The 22394-nt window shown below is 37.6% G+C and overlaps 2 protein-coding genes across 3 annotated transcripts in view; both read left to right on the plus strand.

Annotated features, from left to right (window-relative positions):
• Positions 1-2859, plus strand: part of LOC126775373 (uncharacterized) — a 37814-nt gene extending 34955 nt beyond the window's left edge. For both annotated transcript variants that reach the window (XM_050497251.1, XM_050497250.1), the window contains exon 2: positions 1151-2859. In XM_050497251.1, coding sequence (XP_050353208.1) covers positions 1154-2797 — 1644 coding nt within the window. In that variant the 5' untranslated portion in view covers positions 1151-1153 and the 3' untranslated portion in view covers positions 2798-2859. The remainder of the gene's footprint in view (positions 1-1150) is intronic.
• Positions 2860-17414: 14555 nt separating this feature from the next.
• On the plus strand, positions 17415-18840 carry LOC126775377 (apolipophorin-3-like). Its single transcript, XM_050497256.1, has 4 exons — positions 17415-17611; positions 17703-17909; positions 18130-18288; positions 18623-18840. The coding sequence occupies exons 1-4, from the start codon at positions 17570-17572 to the stop codon at positions 18770-18772; spliced, it is 558 nt and encodes a 185-aa protein (XP_050353213.1). The 5' UTR covers positions 17415-17569; the 3' UTR covers positions 18773-18840.
• The last annotated feature ends 3554 nt before the right edge of the window (positions 18841-22394 follow it).

Consider the following 22394-nt stretch of genomic DNA (forward strand, 5'->3'; position numbering starts at 1 on the left):
CGCTTCCGAAAACTACATCCGGTACGGACCTTATGCCACGAGCTCGGCCGACGTTTGTCACGCGCTGGTCTGCGCTGTGCATTATAATTGACATTTCAGTTCCGATTTAAAGTAATGTATGTTATTCTAGTTATACTTCAGAGTTTTGAGAACTTTATGAAGATAGTTTAATCGTTAATTCCTATCAAAGACCCGATCAGTCGCCTCACTCTCAACAAGCCGACGCGACGAATTTAAAGGATAGGAAATATTTCAAGGCTTCAGAACTTGAGGCCCGGAATTGCATCTACCGCCAACCTTTAATCTACTAGTTAATCCTGCCCGACTGGGATTTGTACTCGGGACCTTTATTAGTTAGTCAATAGACCAATGCCAACGTTTATTTAATAAATAGTCTGACTGAACGTTTTCGCCATTTTTACTACTCCAAATTCTAAATTAGCAGAACCTGTTGTTTGCTATTGAACGACCTTCGAGTATATTCTCAGAAAAATGATAAAGTAACACTTCTATGAAAGGATTACGAACAAATGGGTTCCTCGTTACTGTACTGTATGTTTTGACACTCGTTATTAGTAGGTACTCTGCAGTCACGCGGACTTTACCGCTGTCAACTTATTAACTCACTCCCATAGAAATAGATTACACATAATTATACTACACACAAATTTGATTTTGAATAATTATTTATTTATTATATATGAATGTGTTTTTAAGAACACACCCTTAATTAGGTGATACGATAACAACAGTGCGTTTTTGTTTGATGACAAATACAAACTTGACATTAATGCATCGAGTCGCGCGTCACATCGACTGACATCGCCTGACGACGTTGACAGTAACTTCCCGATATGTGTTTTTTTATATTGAAAAATACAAAGATTTAATGTTCTGTAATGACTCAGCTCGAATTCAAATTTTTATGTGACTGGATTAAAATTATAGTAAAATAAATGAAAGATACATAAACAAACCAAGACCACAGATGATTGATATCCGAGACAATTTGCTGCACGCATGTAGACACTGAGAGCGAGCCAGCCGCCGCCGGCTACAATCATGTAAAGCGATTATAGATTCTTTAAAGGTTTTGTTTTAACGCTTAGTGTATGAAACTTATTTTAAATGTGATATTTATTGATTTCAGGCCATGCGGGGGTGGTGCGCGCGGTGGAGCGGGTCGGGGCGCGCGCGGCTTCGGTGGCTGGCAGCGCTGGTGTGCTGGGGCGCGCTAGCGGCGCTGGCTTTGCCGCGGCTTCAGCCCGCGCCGCCGCGCGCGCACCCCGCGCCCCCCGCGCGCCTGCTGCTGCAGTCCGAGGCAGCCAGCACGCCCGCGCCCGTGCCCTCCACGCCTCCGGCTGCGCCGCGACTCGCCACCGACACGCGCGTGCTCACCGAGGACGAGCTGCGTGCCGACGCCGAGCGTCGCCTGCCCTCGCTGCCGCTAGCCTACTGGCACAAGCATCGAAATGACAAGAACAAGTTCTACAAGAAGAAGGATTGTGCGCCCTTCCCCTCTATATATGACCTCGAATTCCACAATACATACTGGCAAACGCTTCGCGTCAAGTCCGACGTATTTCACTTTTACGGCGCCTACATGGACGCGCGTAACACGTCTCGCATCGGGCCTGCTGTGCGCGTGCTCGCCGTGCACGATCGTATCAAGCCAACGATGACGACGCACTGCCAGCTGTGGTTCGAGGAACGCGAGGCGCCCGTGGTTGTGCGTAATCTCGAGTACAAGTATGTGTGGAACAGCAAGTGGGGCAACTACAGGGACGGTGTGCTGCAGCCATATCTGCTGGCGTGCGTGCTTCCGGCCGAGGTGCGCCACCTGGTGCCCGCCTCCGTGTCCATCGTAGTCGATCCTTGTGATCGTGCCACGAATAACCTGCGCGTTCATTATGATCGTCCCAAACCACCGCTCGCTCAAAAGGAATTCGCCGTGTGCGTTAAGGGGCTAGACTTTCTACACGAGGACCTGTCGGTTCGTCTGGTGGAATGGATCGAGTTAATACGGCTTATGGGTGCGGACAAAATATTCTTTTACGAACTTCAGGTGCACCCGAACATTACGAAGGTGTTGAACTATTACAATGAACTCGGTGTAACTGAAGTGACACCTATAACTCTGCCCGGGGGCCAACCGAACCTTCCTGGCCTGCAACATATGTATCTAAAAAAGAAAACGACCCACAAACGACAAATGGAGCTGATCCCGTACAACGACTGCTTATATCGTCATATGTATCAGTATCGGTGGCTGGCGCTGCTCGACATAGACGAAGTGATCGTACCGCTGGAGGACCCCGATTGGAGCTCGCTCATGAAGCGCGTACTTCCACTCTCCCAGCCGGCACCGGGTAAGCCGCCGCGCTCCTCCTACCACGCCTCCAACCTCTACTATCTTGACTCACTGCGGCACGAGCACGGCTGGGAGGAGGGGGTGCCGCGATATTTACACATGCTGCAACACGTGTACCGAACGCGCAACTTCACCAAGCCCGGCCAGTACGTGAAGGCGTTCCACGAGACGGAACGCGTGCTGGCGCTGCACAACCACTTCCCGCTGGCGTGTCTCGGCGGGGCGTGCTCGTCGTACGCACTGGAGACGCGGCACGCGCGGCTGCAGCACTACCGCGCGGACTGCGTCACGGCGCTGAGCAAGTCGTGCGCGGAGCTGCGCGCGCAGCCCGTGCGCGACACGGCGCTGTGGCGCTGGCGCGGCGCGCTGGTGGCGGCCGCCGACGCCGCGCTCACGGCGCTCGCCTTCCTGCCGCCGCACCGGTGACCGCCTCATACGCTTAGTCTTATAACCTATTCAATGCTAGTATTAAACGTATTTTTATAGTTTCCTTGAGTTTTTTTTCCTATTTTATGAAATACGCAGATGTTCGATTGTTGTGAACAATATTCGATGACATTAAATTGTTTTAAATGTAAAGCTACTCCTGGGTCGGAATGTAGTTCCGTTCTAGTATGTTCTACCGAGAAATATCCGCAAGTAGTTAATATTTTCCACCAAACAATCATCACAAGTATGGTATTTAATTTTAGAAACTTAAGTTGAGGTTACAGAGTACATGTAAGGAGAGGTACCTTGGTTTAAAGTAGGGACACTTTAATATTCAATTCAATATGTGCGAAATTAAAGTATGCAAAAATGGAACTAGAGAAAGAAAGTAATAAATGCATAAAATAATGTTGTTTTGTTGGCTAGATATAAGGCCGCAAATCCCGAGATCCTGTTCTAAATCTCAAGTTGGGCCAGCTAAGTTGTTTGCGAACACACTTGTGCAGTTCTACAAAATGAAACCAAATAAAAGACAAACGTTGGTGACACATTCAATCTTGAGTTTAGATGTACGTAGCACGTGTAGCTTATACGTGGAGGTAATTGACAAGACATGATAATATACATATATCAAGAGTACGTTGGAATTCAACAATTTTACTTGAGCGCAATTTTAGTACAATTTAAGTACAGGCGCTTAACAATATACAAAGTAATTTTTTTTGATTGTTATAACGTTTAATCAGCGGTACTCAAACAGCGGCCCGCCGGGCTTTTGTTATTGACCCACTTGTTGTTACTTTATTTTAAACTTTTTCTAAATTTCAAAGGTTTTGTTTTACAGTATAGATAGATGGACGGGCATATGGGCCACCTGATGGTAAGTGGTCACCAACGCCCATTGACATTGGCACTGTATGAAATGTATAGAAGGTGGATTACCAGGGTGGCGGCGAAAATGACGATACGTTATATAAGAAAACACTTGTAATGCTCGTTACAACGGTTACAATACCAATGCCCGATATATTTAAACTGGCGGTATTTATACAAAAACATCTTGACCTAATTTAATACTAAATTTACAAACTTAAAAGATAATATTAAACATTGTTTATCTTAATTATTCTAATGATTATTTACGGACAAATATTATTTAATAATACAGGATTATGTAACATTAAATATTAAAGATTAATATATTACACCGGAAGTTGATAAGCAGCAGATAACCTAGCCAGATCAGTAAAATAAGATTCTAGTAGCTTAATCCTTACATTATACATAATAAAACAAAATTATTATAGCATTATCGATTAATCGACATAATTTGAGAAAATATGAATAAACAATAAGCACTATTTATTAATTGCGCCGGAAGCTGACAAGCAGAAGGCGCCATTAATAAAGAGAATAATATATAATAAAATGTTCCAAGTATAAACAAATATGAATCAACTATTTATTTGATTATGAAATTACTAATTAAATTGTTAAACAGAAGTTTTAATCTATACTTATAAATAATCATCAAGATGTACCCGAACTAGCCGTATATGTAGGACCGGAAGTATTAATTGATAACAAATGTTAACCATCGCTTACATCGTCAATGCGCCACCAACCTTGAGAATCAAGATGTTATGTCTCTTGTGCCTGTAATTACACTGGCTCACTCACTCTTCAAACTGGAACACAACAATACCAAGTGCTTCTGTTTTGCGGTAGAATATCTGATGAGTGGGTGGTAACTACCTAGACGAGCTTGCACAAAGCCCTACCACCAGTAAAGGTTTTTATTAACACTTTTTTATCCGTTCATAGTTATTTCATATATTTTTAACAATCCCGAAACCTAAGAAACCATTACCTAAATACTTTGTTTGCGGCCCGCGACACCATGACTTGTGTGTCACACGTATTTTTGGACCCTATAAAGAAAAGGTTGAGTATCGCTGCGTTGAATCAATGAGCTCTCTAAATGACAATGTCATAATGATTATAGTTATTCACTCTAGATATATTGAACAAGAATAAGTTTTAAACGTTGTAACGTAAGTGCACACCTTGGAGCGCCATCTATGACTAATGTGTTAACTACGATAAATCTAAACTAGATGGCGTTGATACAAAAACTTGGGTTCAGCATTGTAGTTATATTAGTATATATTTTTATTAAACAATTAGGTACTTCAGAAGTGATAAAAATACTAATTACACTTAAATCAAGAGACTAAACATCAATATGTTTGTTGGCGCAAGCGCCTGTTAAAACTGTGAAGCAATTTAGTATATGGACGTTACGGAACGATTTAGATATAAGGCACTTTGTTTATTGTAATTTTTTACCTACCCTGTCATAAGAAGATGTAACACAATAAAATTTTCATTGCAACTAAACTACGCCTTTTTTAATATCTCCTCGTTAAATTCTATCAAAATCCGCAACATGGTCCGTTTCGAGCCTGGATGTGAAAAAACCAGTTCAAATTAAAGAAAATTTATCAAGGATTTATTAAATTGTTGGACATCAAGAAATATTATATACGCAGCTGGGAATCACTGCATGACTTTGTTGCGTCATCCAGAGGATAACTTGGACGCTGATATAATATGAAGATTCTGTGGTCAGGATAGCAGAGTACCCAGTGGTAAACTCATAAAGATCTTTATGATTATTAATTCCCAACACTAAGGTAGTATTTAACGTAAAATAATTTGCTTAAGGTTAGTATATCTTTGTTAATACTGTAACATGAATAAAATTCTACGAATATTATTATAATAAAGTTAATTTAACTTAATCAAGCCTAGTTAAATTATTTTATTAATTATGTTGTAAAGATCTATCAAAGAGTAGTTATCAAAGAGTATAAAATAACTGCATTATAAACGCTTTGTTAGGTCATAAAGATTAATTGCAACATCACTTTACGGTTATAATTTATTAAGATTTCAGTTTATTTAGCTTTATTAATATTGAAGTTAAGGTAATTTTGTTAAGTTCTTAGAGCACGTGCTAACTTGTAACCTGTAGTTATTTAAATTTTATTTGTTGTACTGTTAAATCTTTAAAATATTGTCGTATTGCTTATTATTACAGTCTGTAACTAGTATAAATTGTTGATTTGTATAAATTCTCACTTTGATTTGTATAAATTCCAGATTGTTACACCAGCCTACGCAATGCCTGAGGATAAGGAGCTTACTAGGAAACGTTGTACGAGTTACAAAGGAAGGTTAACTTTCTTTTCTAACTATTTAAATTCATTGGATCCTTCAACTTTGAGCACCTCTGAGGTTAGTGAGTTACAGTTGCGTTTGAGTAAACTCGAGGCTATGTATGAACAATACGATGAAGTGCAGGTGTCATTAGAATGCAATACTGACAATATGGATAGTCAATTGTCAGAACGTAGCGAGTTTGAATCCTTTTATTATAAGTCTATATCTCGAGCTCAAGAAATACTTGCAAATCATAAGAAAAAGGATCAAGCAAATAGTGACGCGACATTAATTTCTAGCAATCATAAATTTGTAAAGTTACCAACGATTCAATTACCAAAATTCAACGGATCCTACACAAACTGGCTAGAGTTTCATGACACTTTTGTGAGTTTAATACATTCAAATGATGACATGAATGATATTAATAAATTTCATTATTTAAGATCCTCGCTAGAAGGATCTGCTGCTGTGGTAATTAACTCAATTCAGTTTTCTGATGCGAATTATTCTGTGGCTTGGCAACTTCTTTGTGATCGATTTGATAATAAGCATTTATTAACTCAACATCATGTATCAACATTATTTAATATGGATGTCATTCATAAGGAGTCGTCAGTAACATTGAAAAATTTAATAGATCAGATAAATAAAAATTTGCGTGCATTAGAATCACTAGGTGAACCTGTTAATCAGTGGGATACTCTTTTAATTTATATTATTACACATAAATTAGACAGTAAAACGTATCGTGAATGGGAGGAGTACAAAGGCAATCTCGAAAAGAATTCAAAAATTACGTTTTCCATATTTTTAACTTTTGCAAGTCGTGAAATTATCCTACATGTATCAAATTGACTTACAAAGACTTCTAAGAATTTCTTCAAAGAAAAAAAAAGAAAAAAACTGTTTTATTTTTGATAAGGATTTCACTAAAAGTTTTAAAAGGCCTAAAACTACTATACATCTTTACTGTTCCATAGTTCGCAGTATTTTAGAATATAACTCGGTTATATGGTCACCTAACTATGCCACTCACTGTGAAAAGATAGAAGCCGTACAGAAAAGGTTTTTACGATTGCTCAGTTTTCGCTATCAGTACGGACGTAAACTCGAATGCTACAATGACAGGCTTAGTCATTTTAAATTGCAAACACTAGAAATGCGTCGTGACTGCAATAACTTAGTATATTTGCATAAAATAATACACGGTGTTATTGATTCACCCTTGCTTTTAAGATCCATCAACATAAACACTAACTTTAAATACCGACACCCTAGAATATTTACCCTGGACGCATACAATAACAACATATCATATCATAATCGTATCGGTCGTATGTGTCGCGCATATAACAAAATTTTTCTCGAAAAAGACGCGAATGATGGTATTGACATTTTCAACAATAACCTAAATCTATTTAGAAAACAATTGGTTTCAATATTTTCAATTAAGAACTAATAATAGTGATTAAATCTATTTTCTTATTCATTATTTAGTTCCTCATTTCAACATTTCATAATTTCATTTTATTTTTCATTGTCATAACTTGTTCATATTTTTCTGTATAATTTTTTCTTTTCATTTATTGTAAACGTTTTTTGTGAAGTGTACAATGTATTCTCAAGTGCTGATGTTATTTGATTTTTATAAGTGAAATATTTCGTCTACAATCTGTGTTCACATAGTTGTTGGGTTATAACTTAGCTTGCTTATAATGTTTACTTATATATTAAATGTGTCTTTAGTTATAATCTGTTTTGTGGACCATAAATAAATAAATAAATAAATAAATAAATAAACTGGATACCTCGGGATCTGGAGTCTTATAAACTAGCCACGAGACCATCATGTAGTCAATTGTTACGTTATTACGTATGTAATACGTTGCGTAATAGGTATATAGGTACAAGTATTATAAAAAATGTTAAATGTGAAGTTAATCAACTTAAGATAAATAGGCAAAGACAAAACATTTCATATATATATATTGTCAGATTTTCGATAATTATTAATGATTGTAGTCGAATTTCGACCACTGGGCGATCATTACAGTAAAAATAAAAAGTGGCCCCAATCACCGTTCCCGAGAAATTGATAAAGCAAGTTGTTTGACTATTATTGACATCATTATCAATTATATACCATCAAGGAATTTGTAATTCATTATTTATTTGTCTAAACGTATTTATTTTCTGTTAATTATGTTTGTTTTTTTTTATTCAGACAAGTAATATTACCCTGATTATCTCATCGTTATTGGCTATCTATCTCTGTGAATTGAAATATAGTTTTGTTATTTTATGGTATCTACTTAATTTTATAATAAATAAATATTATACAAATCACAAATGTGCAGTGCAGGATACTGCAACAACGAACTGTTATATGTATTCAAGGAAGTATTATCAACATATTTTCTTGCCCAAGCAATGTAAATCATTTTCAATTGTTTGATTGTCTTCGTATATACTTCCGAGGTTTATGAATTTATTTTAAATCTTCTGCAAATATTAGACAATCATCACATAATATCCTGTTAACATTTAAAACTTTATTTATTAAATAATAACCGCCATACATATTAAAAGGCCAGTCTATGTAGAAATATTTATTCGCCATAGGAGTTACTCAACGATAGAAACTCATCGCCAGATAGTTCGAAGGTATTCGACAGCTGCTACCTGCTCACTTAGCTAGTTAGTTAGGCGTTCGTTAAAATTAAACTTCATTTTCTTATTAAATATAATTTATTTATGCATTTTAGAAAGTACATTGTGATGTATAAGGTAATTGTATATATATAAAGCTGTTTAATAAATTCCAAATATTTAATTATTGAAACTAGTATAGGAGATTGTCTGCACACACATCCTGTGCAAACTGAACTCGGGGCTATACATTATATTCTGGAATGTGTCCTGCGAAATAAAAGGGTTCTTAGTATGTAACTATTATAGTAACTTATATAGTATGAAGGTATTATTAAAGTAAATTTACTCAAAAGCAAACAAGTTTGCGTAAGGTTTTAAATACTAAACAAAAATGAAATCCCTTATCGTGTCGTGATTGTGGAGAGGTTCGGACTGAGCGTAGCGTCTCATGGGACAGTAGCCGACGCTGGTTACTTGCCAGGACTCGAGTAGAGGTAGACTCACTTCAAATAGGCATATCACATATGTATAAAGTGATAAGCGTTTTATATCGTGTCAGTAATAGCTCAGTATATTGACATACAGCGTGTGTGCGGCGACCAGTGACGACACCACACTATGACGGTGCAACTCTGTCTATAATAAATCGATGGCAGCACAGTACATACGGCCGCATTTTTGTGAAAATGCTTTTTTTACGAAAATAAGCTTATATTAACCTTATCTACAAGTCAGTATTAAAGTTTTTTATATTTTCTAAGTAACTACAATTTTCTGGTACGTAAATGAATACATCTACACTCGAATTTTAAAAAACGCCGCAGTAGAAACTGACATTTGAATTACTTCGGAGTATCCACAGATGATTGAACCGCAAACAAAGACATCAGTCACTTATCACACTCTTGCGCATACGCGGTTAAGTTAATTTATCGCACTTTTTGTTAAAATTATAAATTAAAATATTAGTTTCTACCAAGATACCTACCATGATTTTTACAAAAATATCAAACACAGTAGCGTATTCGAATCAACAGCAGTTGACGACGGAGAATTTTAATAATAACTTAGTTTATTCGCACCTCATCGTTAACGTTTTGATTTTTCCATTAGAAATAGTTTGAAAGTGTAATAATTGTTGAGTTTTAAGGTTTATACTCGGTAACTAATCTTTACTAATATTATAAAGCAAAAGAGTTTGGTTGAACGCGCTAATCTCAAAAAATACCGGTTCAAATTGAAAACTATGTTAGTTCCTCTTTATCAAAGGCTATTATTATATTTAATATCATGCTACAACCAATAGGACCTAAGCATCAATAAGAAATGTTGCAGAAACAAGGAAAATGTATTCTTTTTGAAAGCTTCCGTTGCGTGCGCTGCCTAAACGGTTAAAGTTAAGCAACAATCACGTATGCCAGAATTGTTTTTCTTAAATGATAAAAAAAGCATCCACGATATCATATGTGTATCATTTAACTTACTATAACCTTTTTTATGGTGATCAAATTAGTTCTAAAATAATCCATTATTTTTCTTCTAATTGTTTTGTTAAATTTATAATTACTCGTTTTTTAATAGTTAGTTAATCATTCGTACTTATTTTTTAAATACAGATTTATGTTTCAGTTTTAAAAGGATCCAATTTCTTATGGAGGTATCGTTTGCAGTCATAATAAACAAAGCACAGAGACAGACATTAAAATATGTCGGAATAGATTTAAGGGAATTCAGTTTTCCAAAGTTAGTCTTTATTCAATATTTTTTTTATATCTCATTTCTTTACAAGAAGTGCAATACATATACAACACTAGCCCAATTATATATACCTTTTTTAATTCGACATAACCTGGAGGCGATCGTTTCATTCTCATGGCCATTATGTATATATCTAGATCTGGGTGCGGCGAAAACCAATAAATACTAATATCCGACAAAAATGAAACTAAAAATGTTGTTATTACTGAAATACTATAAGCCCGCTTTTAGTGATTTCTTTAAGTTATACACGGGTGGAACCGCGGCACAGCTCGTTACCAATAAAACACTTAACCGAGTGTTTAAAAATAGCCTGATATTCTGTAAATTTCAAGGGGTATTATACTTTTAAAAAACAGTGATATTCATTTTTTATCTGTATGTTAGAATTATACTTTATTTATATTAATTAAGAAAAAAATGATTTTCTTTGATAGTTAATCTAAAGTATAATTTACTTAAAAATAGTTTTGTTTTTTTTTGTCCATAAACAAAAATATATAATTATTATGAATAAATAATAAATAAAACAGTATTATTGCATATGCATAATTATTAAAACAAAACATTTGTGTGATTTAGGAAATTAAATAAGTTTAACTGACGTAGATGAAGCTATGTGAAATGTTATATGCAAAGTAAATGAAGACATCTATAAAATTTTAGTCTAAAATGTTAAATACTGTTTTTATGTCGCTAAGATTTCTTTAAATATATTTAAAAAATAGTTCTGGAGGTTGTTACCTTAATTTATTAAATATTTTAATTAGAATGAGCTCTATTTTGATATTATTATAACGAATAAGCGGATATCAGGCAGATGTCTTCTTTTACGTTGAGGCTTTTACAAAGTAAAAAAATACATCTACATTATTTCAGAAAAACAACGAAATAGCGATAAAACCCGTTATACAATAAATAAAAAATGTTATTTTAAATCATCATGGAAAATTTCAAGTTAATTGATAAATAAATGTCAAAATGGTAACTATTTTTTACTTAATGTGCTCTCCTGAAAAATTGCTATTGTAATAAATATGTAGATGTCCTTATCTACTTTGCTGCCATCGAAATGTAGTAATTGTATTCGTATGAATAAAATAAGTTTAATCAGGCACTAAATTAACTCTAGTCACGAAGCCTACAATAATACTCGCCAACGAGCCATATCAAAGCACACACCAGGAGAATATAATAGCAACCGAAATATTATCATCGCAATAATGCTCAGGTAGGTATGCGATACAATAGGCGATGATGGCGCGGCGAGTATTTTGTACGTGAATAGTTAACGGTCCTCACAGGGTTGGCAAATTCGTATCTTACTCTTAAATAATCTTATTAAATTATAAAAAAGGCGTTGACGAGCGTACGGCTTGAAGAGTGAGTCAAATGCGGTGTATTGCTAGTAAATGGTATAGTTCGTGTAAGGAAAAAATGCCAACGCTCTGGGTGGGTGACCCATGTGATGTGACTTACATGCGCAAACGTATCGGTAATGCGAGTCAGGCTGGCCAAGTCGTAGTTACGATGGTAGATCCTGTTCGTGTATTTGCTGTCGTGATAACGATATCAGCTGCCCTCGATGCCTCTCTCGCGTCCGGATTCATTAATTTAATTTGAAAACACACGATTGAGATAAATTGTTTAAATAATAGATGATATATTTATTGACAATTTTGATAGGTGTGCAGCTGATTCCGTTTAATTGAAACTGCAACAATTAACGTATCGCTAGATGTTCATGGAAGGAATATGAGTAAAACTATTATCGAGGGGTCTTCATCAACGCAATAGAACCCAAAACAATGATTGTTAGAATTTTTGTCTGTTCGTCTGTGTGTCTGTGTGTCTTTTGTGCACGCTAATCTTAGAAACAGCTTAAGTTTAACAGCTTAACTTTTTTGAGTGCGGTTTTCACTAATGTATTGTGGCAAACTTTACTTAAAATTTAGTGTTTGTAAAATAATGCATTATTTGCAAAGTCGTTTTTATAAGCATGGCATTAATTCTTATGAAAGATATCGAGATAAGAACATAGACAGTTTTTAGTACTTTTTATAGTTTTGACATATTTCAATAGGTAGTTGAGAGTTGTTTTCGGTTTAACACAGATTTACCTCTCAGTTTTAAAAGGACACAATGTCCTGTGAAGGTATCGTTTGCAGTAACAATAAATAAAGCACAGGGGAAGACATTCAAGTATGCCGGAATAGATTTAAGGTTTTTCTCATTGCCAATTGTATGTTGCCCTATCTAGATCCAGGTGTGGCGAAAATAAAACTGAACCAGCAAGTGAAACCGCAGGTACAGCTAGTTTAACAATAATATACATAATGTTAGAGTTACACCGGATCAGCAGAAATACTAGTTTATTAAAACTCCTTAAATAGGATGACATCACTCTGCGAACCTTAAGCTTGTTCTCAAAACATGAATTATTATTTTAATTCTTACAAAATCATTCACAAGGCAGTTTTATGCCAGTATAGGTTCTTCGGATACGAACAAAACCTTATATGTATATCTTACCAAAAATGTAGGCGAAGTGATAACATTGGTATGATATGTAACAACACATGGGTATTTAGAGACAGCCCTGCGCTCGGGGCGCGGCTGGAGACCGAGTATGGTGGTCGATGAGGAAGCAGCGAAGCCCAGCCGCAGTCTGCTCGTTTCTTCCACACCACTTGCTATCGTCGTGACTGCGGTAACTTGTTCTACATCGTCGAATCTACAATCGTCATTCTTAATAAAAGTAAGTAATAGACAATGATTAATAATTACGTCGTGTCCTTAACCTTTTGTGTAATCCAATAATATTTGCAATAATAAGAATACGCAATGTCTGCATATATAATTTTATATAAAAGTGCTAAACATCTCTTTTATATAGTCAGACTACTTATATACTTTGCAATATATATAAAACGAACTAATCAATATTAGATATAGCGTGAAGTGTTCGGTGCCGGTTGTTTGTTGTTTTGGGTCATATGCATGTTAAGGGATATAAATCGAGAAGCTTTCGTCTTAGCGTTTCCTGTCGTAGCTCGGGGACCGCTTTGCAGCTCTTCACACCGCGGGCGATATTCGCTACATACCTAATATATAGTCGACGCTCATTTAATGTTTGTAAAATAAGACATTATTGTATTTACAGGAAACAAAGCTAAGTGCTCATTAATGGCTTAATGATGCAAGACCATCATTAAGCCATTAATGAGCACTTTAGCATAATCGACATTACTCACGTTATCGTGAATAGTCACGGAGATGGCAAAGTCCAACACTGATACTGATTTATTTCATTTAAATTTTACACTAACACGTCAGCACTTTTTGTAATAATAAATATGTTTTTAAATATTATATTTTTTGCAGTAATTCTCAAAAATAGGTATTAAAAATAGTCGCCAAGGTAGGTGGCGCTTAAGATGGAAGCGCTAAAACGTGTCCAATGTCCAACGAGCCTTTTACTACATTGGTTAGCTCATCCTTCCGGAACAGCATTTCGGAACAGCAATACGAACTAAAAGGTATCATTACCTGGTAACAATAGTGATGAGATTGTGATACTTAACCCGACGTGTAAACAGACGGAGCACCTAAAACAGTTCCCATTTTGTTAGATAATTCATATTTATTTTTAGGAATGAAGTAAGCATGTATGGTGTTTATTATTATATATAGTAGTGTTTATTTTACCGATAATGAGGTGCTAGCCCTCCACTCATTGTAAATTAAATTAAGTATTTCATTTCTTTGGCATGAGCAATTTCAAATTATTACACTTTGAACATAGATATTATGTAATAATTATATATCTGTGTCTTAGAGCGATATTTTAGTGATTCTAGCTGTAGCTAGGTAGGGGTAGGATAGCGGAGCTATGTCTGTGTCTATAAGTGCTCCTACATCCTATGTGTTAGCGACTTGTTAAATCGAATGATTTAATTAAATACATTCGGACATCGAAACATATAAATATGACTATTGCACAGTGATGACATGACACGCACAGATATATGTATATATTGGCTGTAATATTGTAGTATAAGAAATTACAATATTGCTTAGCACTCGTAAAATACGCTGAATGCGTTATTTCTGCTTTATACTTTATCTCATTTGCTGACAACAGCGCGCGTCCTTGACCGGCCGAGGTTGAACTGGACGAATGTTATGATTAGCAAAATAATAATTAAATGAGTGACATTTAGCACCGGCATCGTCCGTCATGTCGCTAACTCGCATCGTTATAGAAATAGAGTGTGTGTGTATCCGTGTACCCACATACATATGTACGCTGCAGTATACTGCTAATACCGCAGATTAACTAATTTTGCTATTATTTAATACTAAATAATATCGAGAGGGGCATTTTGTTTGTCTACTTGTAAAAGGTAATTATAGACAAAAAGGTTGAGTTAAGAATAATAAAAAATCAAGTTGAAATATCAGTTTAAATAGTAGTTAATGTAGTAGTTTGGACTTAAACGATTTTTAGAAGTAGGTTACCAACCATTAACAAAGAGGAGTCTATTTTATCGGATTAGAAACAATCGATCTCGTCGTTTAAGTGGCACTTAACACGAGCATGTCACTTGGAGCACAGAGTTCAGTGTTCAGCGAGGAGGCTCTGTTATCGTTCACCCGCGACCACTCGACCTGCGGACGTGATCGGCTGACCGGCTGACCGATCGTGCCGGTCATACTGTTGATTGCAGCGGCTTATGTCATTTTTTAAATTAACCTTATGGGTATAATGAAAATTAACATATGCTTTTATAATAACTACAAGTGAAAAGTTCACCTGGGACAAGCTATTAGAAGTTTTATCGGTCCCGGAGCTTCTTCGACACGTGCGAAGTGTCCGTCACCACTGAGCACGACCTGCACTAAAACACACATACAGTGTAACCTGAAGCACACAGCTGAGCCGGCGAGGTATTCAGATTAATGAAATTACTATCAAAACGCGATCAGCACTCCCCCGGCTATGGCTCCGCCCGTAGCCCTAAGCGTCGCTGTTACGTCGTACAGCACGCCCTAAGCAATTGTTTTTCAAGTGATACTAAAATATTTTTGAATATCTTCAAAACTGGAATTATCTCAAAAAACGATGTTTTCTGGCTAATTATTGTTATGTATGTTAAGCGTAACGTAAATAATAAACATATATATCTATAAGAAGCAATACAATTGATATAACACATTGCACACAATGTGTATACCTTCTTACTTTGAGATCGTATAGTTAATATAGGCATCATGTCCGTGAAAACGGCAGATTTGGAAGTATATTCGTCACAAACTAAAATCCACGCGGGCGAAGCCGCGGGTTCTGCTAGTGATAATATAATTTATACGATATTACCGTTTGGACATAGGTTTTAACATTTGTATGATTTATGATTATGATTTTAACTGGTGGTAGAGCTTTGTGCAAGCTCGCCTGGGTAGGTACCACACACTCATCAGATATTCTACCGCAAAATAGCAGTACTTGGTATTGTTGTGTTCCGGTTTGAAGGGTGAGTGAGCCATTGTAATTACTGGCACAAACGCATAACATCTTAGTTCCCAAGGTTAGTGGCGCATTGGTGATGCAAGCGATGGTTAACATTTCTTACAATGCAAATGTCTATGGGCATTGGTGACCACTTACCATCAGGTGGCCCATACGCTCGTCCACCTTCCTATTTCATTTAAAAAATAAATTAAAAAAAAAGATTTATAAGGCACCGCCGGTACCTAATAGTAATATATTTTTTTAATTGTTAAATAGGTAGTAAGGTAGCTAGCTAGTCGTGCAAGGCCGATTTAGGGGTGATCTGGACGTCAGCCTCGAGGCCTCCAAGACAAGGCGCCTCAAGCATGTGGATAGACTATACAAAAATATATTTTGTTGTTTGTTTCAAAAATGAAAGCCTTTGAGTTTCCGTTACTCCCTTTCGTTTCGCGGAGTACGTTTGGTGTACAAAGGAATGCTCCGAACGAAAGCGTTGAATAGTTTGATCGTTCAGAGCACTTCCACCTCCCGAGAGCCGATCAGTGAATTCGTGTTGCATTCGTTGTCGCTTTATATTGTAACTTCACTGATTGCATTTGGAATTTGGTTAAAATTATTCGTGTGATTAATATCTTGTGGGAAATACTCGCATGAATGTAATTTATTTGTAATCGGTGACGATGTTGTCGATGCTATTTAAGATGACGCACACTACAAGTAACATACTCTTTGGGATTTGGGATAGAATTGTAGGTATCTCTACTCGTTTCACGTCGTGTGCTCTCTCTGACCCGAAGTTATCACGCGGGTCAGACACCCGAAACTTAAATTAACTCAAAACTTAACGTTGTACTCACAATTAACGATTCAATATTCGCGATAATAAATTGTAACTAAACACATTTTGGTTCTTTCGGAATTCGTTCAGAACCAAAAATTAGTATGTTCTGTAATTATTAATACTAGTGCTCGCTCAGCTGGCTCGAACATTTTTCTTTTTCTATTATTTACATTATTATTTATTTATAATACAAAAGTTCTTCAATAAGTACCGAATAAAAAAAAGAAAACGTACTGAATATTAATAAAAGAGTTAATAATAAAAGTTGTTGTAAATTATTTTCAATAAAATACTTGTTCGTGTATATTATATTCCAATTATAACGTATACAGGCATACCACTTACGGGACATTTCCTTCTGTCGCGGGACAGTTATTGCGAATGAACACTCGACTTATACGTACTTAGAGTAATAAGATCGCTCGAGTCTTCCTATTGATTGTGAGACGTGATCTATCGACTGTTGCATCTGTAGGAGGATGTTAGGTCAGGGCCGTAGTTATCAACTGCAAATTACAGGCCATTAGATAGCAAGTGCACATTACCTAATTATTGCTAATGTGTTTGTACTGTGTAAACAGGGCACAGGGCAGCCGGGCCGTGTTTACCGTGTACAGGAAAATTTCTCCCCAGAGACCCGCTATCAGTTGCGCCCCTCTGCGCCCCTTGCCCCGCGGCCGTCGCGCTGCGTCTTAAATAGCGTGCTTACTCCCGGACCTGGCATACTGTCCTCGGCTCTCCAGACACCAACATCACCCTGCACCACCTCTTCAAAATGGCCAAGTTTGTTGTTCTCTTCCTCGCCTGCTTGGCATTTGTAAGTTATCGTTGATATTTTTTCTCTATACTTTGTTTACTTCTGAATAGCTTGAAAATTGAAATATTTCTTACATTGTTTTATTATTTAGGCATCAGCGAGACAAGTCCGCCGCGATGCCCCTTCCCCGCTCCAAGATATCGAGAAGCACGCGGTTGTGTTCTCGAAAACTTTCACCGAGCAATTCAACGCGCTCGCTAACTCGAAGAATAGTCAGGAGCTTAACAAGGCACTGAAGGATGGTTCGGACTCCGTGTTGAAAACAATTTCTTCGTTTTCTAACAGCTTACAAAACGCGGTAAGTAACCTCCACGTAACCTAACTACTGTTATCATACGGCTCCGGCACAGAGGTTGCAAACGTTATCGCTCGCTCGCAATCCCCAATGTCAAGGCTAATTGTCAAGGCAATAGAGATCGTTTGCAATTATATTTCTATTAATCTCTAATTAGGGGAATCATTTATTGTCTAGATTTTAGTGATAGTATTGTAAAGTAAAAATTGTTGTTGTGAACCAGATTAACGACGCCACTGGAAAGGCTAAAGAGGCGCTGGAACAAACAAAAGCAAACATGGAGAAAACCGTAGAAGACCTGCGCAAAGCACACCCCGACGTGGAGCAGCACGCCAACGACTTGAAACAGAAAATACAAGCCGCCGTCACGAAAACCGCAGAGGTCAGTACGAAGAATATTTAATACATAAATATGTGTCTGTCTGTTGAGAGAGCAGACAGACTGCTGCAGCGCTGGAGACTGTCACCGACTGTCGTTACTTGATTGCCTCCAATCTCATGGAACTATAAAAAAATGAAACTATTTATTTTACTTTAGTTCTATATATATTTGATAATATTTATAATAATTTAATTTATAATATTTTTTTTATTAAGAGCAATGACTAAATTTGTTAGTAATACAGACTTATTTTATTAAGCTTCAACGTATAGGTACATTTAAAATACATAATAATTTGTGGATTTAACTCACATACTGCAATTGTTATTTACAGGAGTCCCAGAAGCTGGCTAAGGAAATCGCGTCCAACGTGGAGCAGACTAACCAGAAACTGGCACCGCAGATCAAGCAGGCCTACGACGATTTTGTTAAGCAAGCCGAGGAGGTACAGAAGAAACTGCATGAAGTCGCTACCAAGCAGTGAGCGCGTGCGATTCGCCCATCCCTATTGTGATAATCATAATATGTCTTTAATAAAATAGTTATATTTTACTTGCCACTTATTTACTAAAGAAGTCAGTCGGGCGGAACGGGCCTTACGATTAAACTAAGGACTTATACATCAAAATTATTTATCGATTTTTTGGTGAAAATTAAAGAAAAAAATTAATAAATAATATAATAAGGGTTTCTTAAAAAAACATTATTAAATAATTTTTTTATTAGTCATATATTTAAAGAATAATTTTTTTCAATACAGTTTGTATTACTGATAATATTAAAAAAGTTTTCATACAAAAACTTAAAACAGTAACAATTTATAAATTTTTCACTACTGGGCTAAGGCTTTTTCCCCTTTTGAGGAGAAGGTTTGGAGCTTCTTCCAGGAGGCTGCTTACATGCGAATTCACAATCCATCGCAGATTTTTATCCCACACTGAATGAACACTAATATTTATTGCTTGGTTGTTTCATCGGTTGTACAGAATGGTTGTACAGGACAGCTTCCTTACAAAAGGTTACACTAGAGCACCCTCAGTCATAGTCAGTTTTCAAGTTGAAATTAACTTTTGGTTCGGAAATAAACATATCAGACTTTATACTTGTTCTTGGTGTTAACAGTACGTACGCCACAATTTCTAGAAAAATCTTTTATGTTATTGCGTACACACATAATATTATCAAATATATATTGAGAAGCGACAGTCATTATTTTAATTTCATTAAATTTACATCTTAGTGAATCTTTTGGGCCCAGGTTATAAATTGCACGAATAGCCCTCTTCTGCAGTACAAAAATCGTATTAATATCGGCTGCATTACCACAGAGTAGAATGCCATAAAACATTATACTGTGGAAATAACTAAAATACACTGGTCGAGCCGTATCACAACAGTCAACATTAAAAATTTTTTACCGCGAAAGCTGCAGAGCTGAGTGAAATTCTGTTGCTTCTACAGCATCTAAAGTTTCCCCATTTAAAAGCACATTCGTTTTTACAAATTTCACGTTGGGGGTAGTGAATTTAATACATTTCATTTAATAAAAATTCCAAGTCCTGTAGAAAGGCATACACGAGAGCGGAAGCACAGCGCATTGTACAGATTGGTCATGACCTTGTTTCGCATCCTAGGGGCTCCCGTAGCTTCTGGCGTCTGACCAAGTCTGTGCAAAACAATTTCTGCCAACCTTCGCTGCCACCGCTCAGAAATACGGACGGATCGCTAGCTCACAGTCCGCAAGAGCAAGCTGATCTCCTGGCTAAACTCTTTGCCGACAATTCCGTCATCGATGATTGTAGTGCACTGCCACCTACAATACCTGCATGTGGCCATACGATGCCTGACATTAAAATCAGGCAACGTGATGTGCGTGCGGAGCTGCAATCACTTGACGTACGGAAAGCTAGCGGTCCCGATGGAATACCAGCCATAGTGCTGAAGAAGTGCGCAGCGGAGCTGTCTCCTGTGTTAACGCGCCTGTTCCAACTTTCTCTCTCTTCGGGAAGTGTGCCGGAGGCTTGGAGAAGAGCTAATGTGCAAGCGGTTCCCGAAAAAGGGGATCGGTCTGACCCGGCAAATTATCGGCCAATAGCTATCACCTCAGTACTTTGTAAGGTGATGGAACGGATTTTAAACAACCAACTGATCCATTACTTAGAAGATCACTGTCTAATTAATGATCGTCAGAACGGGTTTCGACCAAAACGGTCCACAGGTGATCTTCTAGCGTACGTAACACACCTCTGGGGTGAAGCTATCGACAAGCATGGAGAATCGTTGGCTGTCAGCCTCGATATCTCCAAGGCTTTCGACAGGGTCTGGCACAGAAGTCTTCTCTCCAAGCTACCGGCATATGGTCTGCCTGCTCAGCTATGCACCTGGATTGCCAGCTTCCTACACAAGCGTAGCCTTCGTGTTTTTAGTAGATGGTTGCGCTTCACAATTCTATGTAGTGAATGCTGGGGTCCCCCAGGGATCTGTGCTATCTCCCACACTCTTTCTTTTGCATATCAATGATATGCTCTCCCTTTGGAACATACATTGCTATGCAGATGATAGTACAGTGCATGGTGGATACCACGGACGCGCAGTGGCTGGGCGGGCGGAAACTGAGGAGAGGCGGGAGAATCTTGTCATTGAACTCGATAGGACGTTAGATCTCATCGCCAAATGGGGCTCTGATAATCTTGTTGAGTTTAATGCCAAGAAAACACAGGTATGCGCTCTCACGGCGAAAAAGTCAACATTTTCCCCTCTTCCCTCCCTCTGTGGTACTCCGCTGGTGATGCAAAGCAAAATCGCCATGCTGGGGATTGACGTTCGCTGCGACCTTAGTCCAAGGGATTACATCGAGGCTGTTATAAAAACAGCTTCACGGAAACTCGGAGTTCTGAACAAGGTGCGGCGCTTTTTCACGCCACAACAACTGTGACTGCTGTACAAAACACAGGTACGGTCTTGCGTGGAATATTGCTCGCACCTTTGGGATGGCTCCGCTAAGTACCTACTTGAGGCCTTGGACCGGTTGCAGCGACGTGCTGTACGCATTATTGGCGACGTAAAGGTCACAAACACCCTTGAACCTTTACAATTGCGTCGTGAGATAGCAGCACTGAGCGCTTTCTATCGACTGTAACACTGCGAGTGCTCTGAGGAATTATTCTCTCTAATTCCTGCTTCCCCCTTCCTTCTTAAGTCCACGCGAGCTGGTTCTCGATGTCAACGCCTAACTGTGACATCAATTCCATCGCGAACAAAGAAATTTGACAACTCCTTTCTTTGTCGCACTTCCAAAAAATGGAATTCCTTACCAGCTCACGTGTTCCCCTCCTCTTACAACCCGGGTTCCTTCAAACGAGGCATCGTGAAGAGGCATCTTGCGGGCCGGCAAGGCGAAGGCGGCTAGTGCAGAACGTTTTTCCCGTCTGTACTGGCCGTCGTCGCGTTTGGACTCTACTACCACTTACCATCAGGTGATCATTTGCCCTCCTGGCGAATATAAAAAAAAAAAAAAATAATTTTGTTACTGTTTAACAGTAAATTATTAACACTAAACCAATGTATAAAATAAAATACCCTCAATCACAATTTACATATTGTTTTCCTTTCATCGTCAAATTATACAATACTGACCGTCTCGGTAGTCTAGTGGCTTGATGTAAGGCCGCAGACCCGGAGGTCCTGAGTTCAATTCCCAGGTCGCGCAAATAAAAAAAATATTGGGATTTTCTGACAGAAAATTCTCAGTAGCATCCCGGAAGTTGCAATCAGGAAATAGGAAGTGTATACACTCCCGTGCCTCAGAAAACACGTAGAGTCGTTGGTCCTGAGCCTGAACTCTTTCCGGTCGTATCGGATTGCCGTCCCATCGGATTATGAGAGTGAGGGAAGAGAGAGTGCACCTGTGTTTGCGCACACATTTGTGCACTATAATATCTCCTGCGCAGTTGGCTAATCTCTCTTAAGATTGGCCGCCGTGGCCGAATTCGGTCTGGAGGACATTATTATACAATACTGATAGCTAGATAGAAAAATAAAGGGCTAATAAAGGTATTAGCCCTTTATTTTTTAATTAGATTAATCAAGAGTGAATTTAATGTCAA

This window comes from Nymphalis io, chromosome 18 (genome assembly GCF_905147045.1).
Source record: "Nymphalis io chromosome 18, ilAglIoxx1.1, whole genome shotgun sequence".
In the NCBI taxonomy this organism is placed as follows: Eukaryota; Metazoa; Arthropoda; class Insecta; order Lepidoptera; family Nymphalidae; genus Nymphalis; species Nymphalis io.

Excerpts from the sequence above, each read along its gene's own strand:
- LOC126775377 (XM_050497256.1), top strand. The coding sequence starts at position 17,570 with ATGGCCAAGTTTGTTGTTCTCTTCCTCGCCTGCTTGGCATTT. Across the intron at positions 17,612-17,702 it reads TCCTCGCCTGCTTGGCATTT|GCATCAGCGAGACAAGTCCG; the intron begins GTAAGTTATCGT and ends TTTATTATTTAG. Across the intron at positions 17,910-18,129 it reads CTAACAGCTTACAAAACGCG|ATTAACGACGCCACTGGAAA; the intron begins GTAAGTAACCTC and ends GTTGTGAACCAG.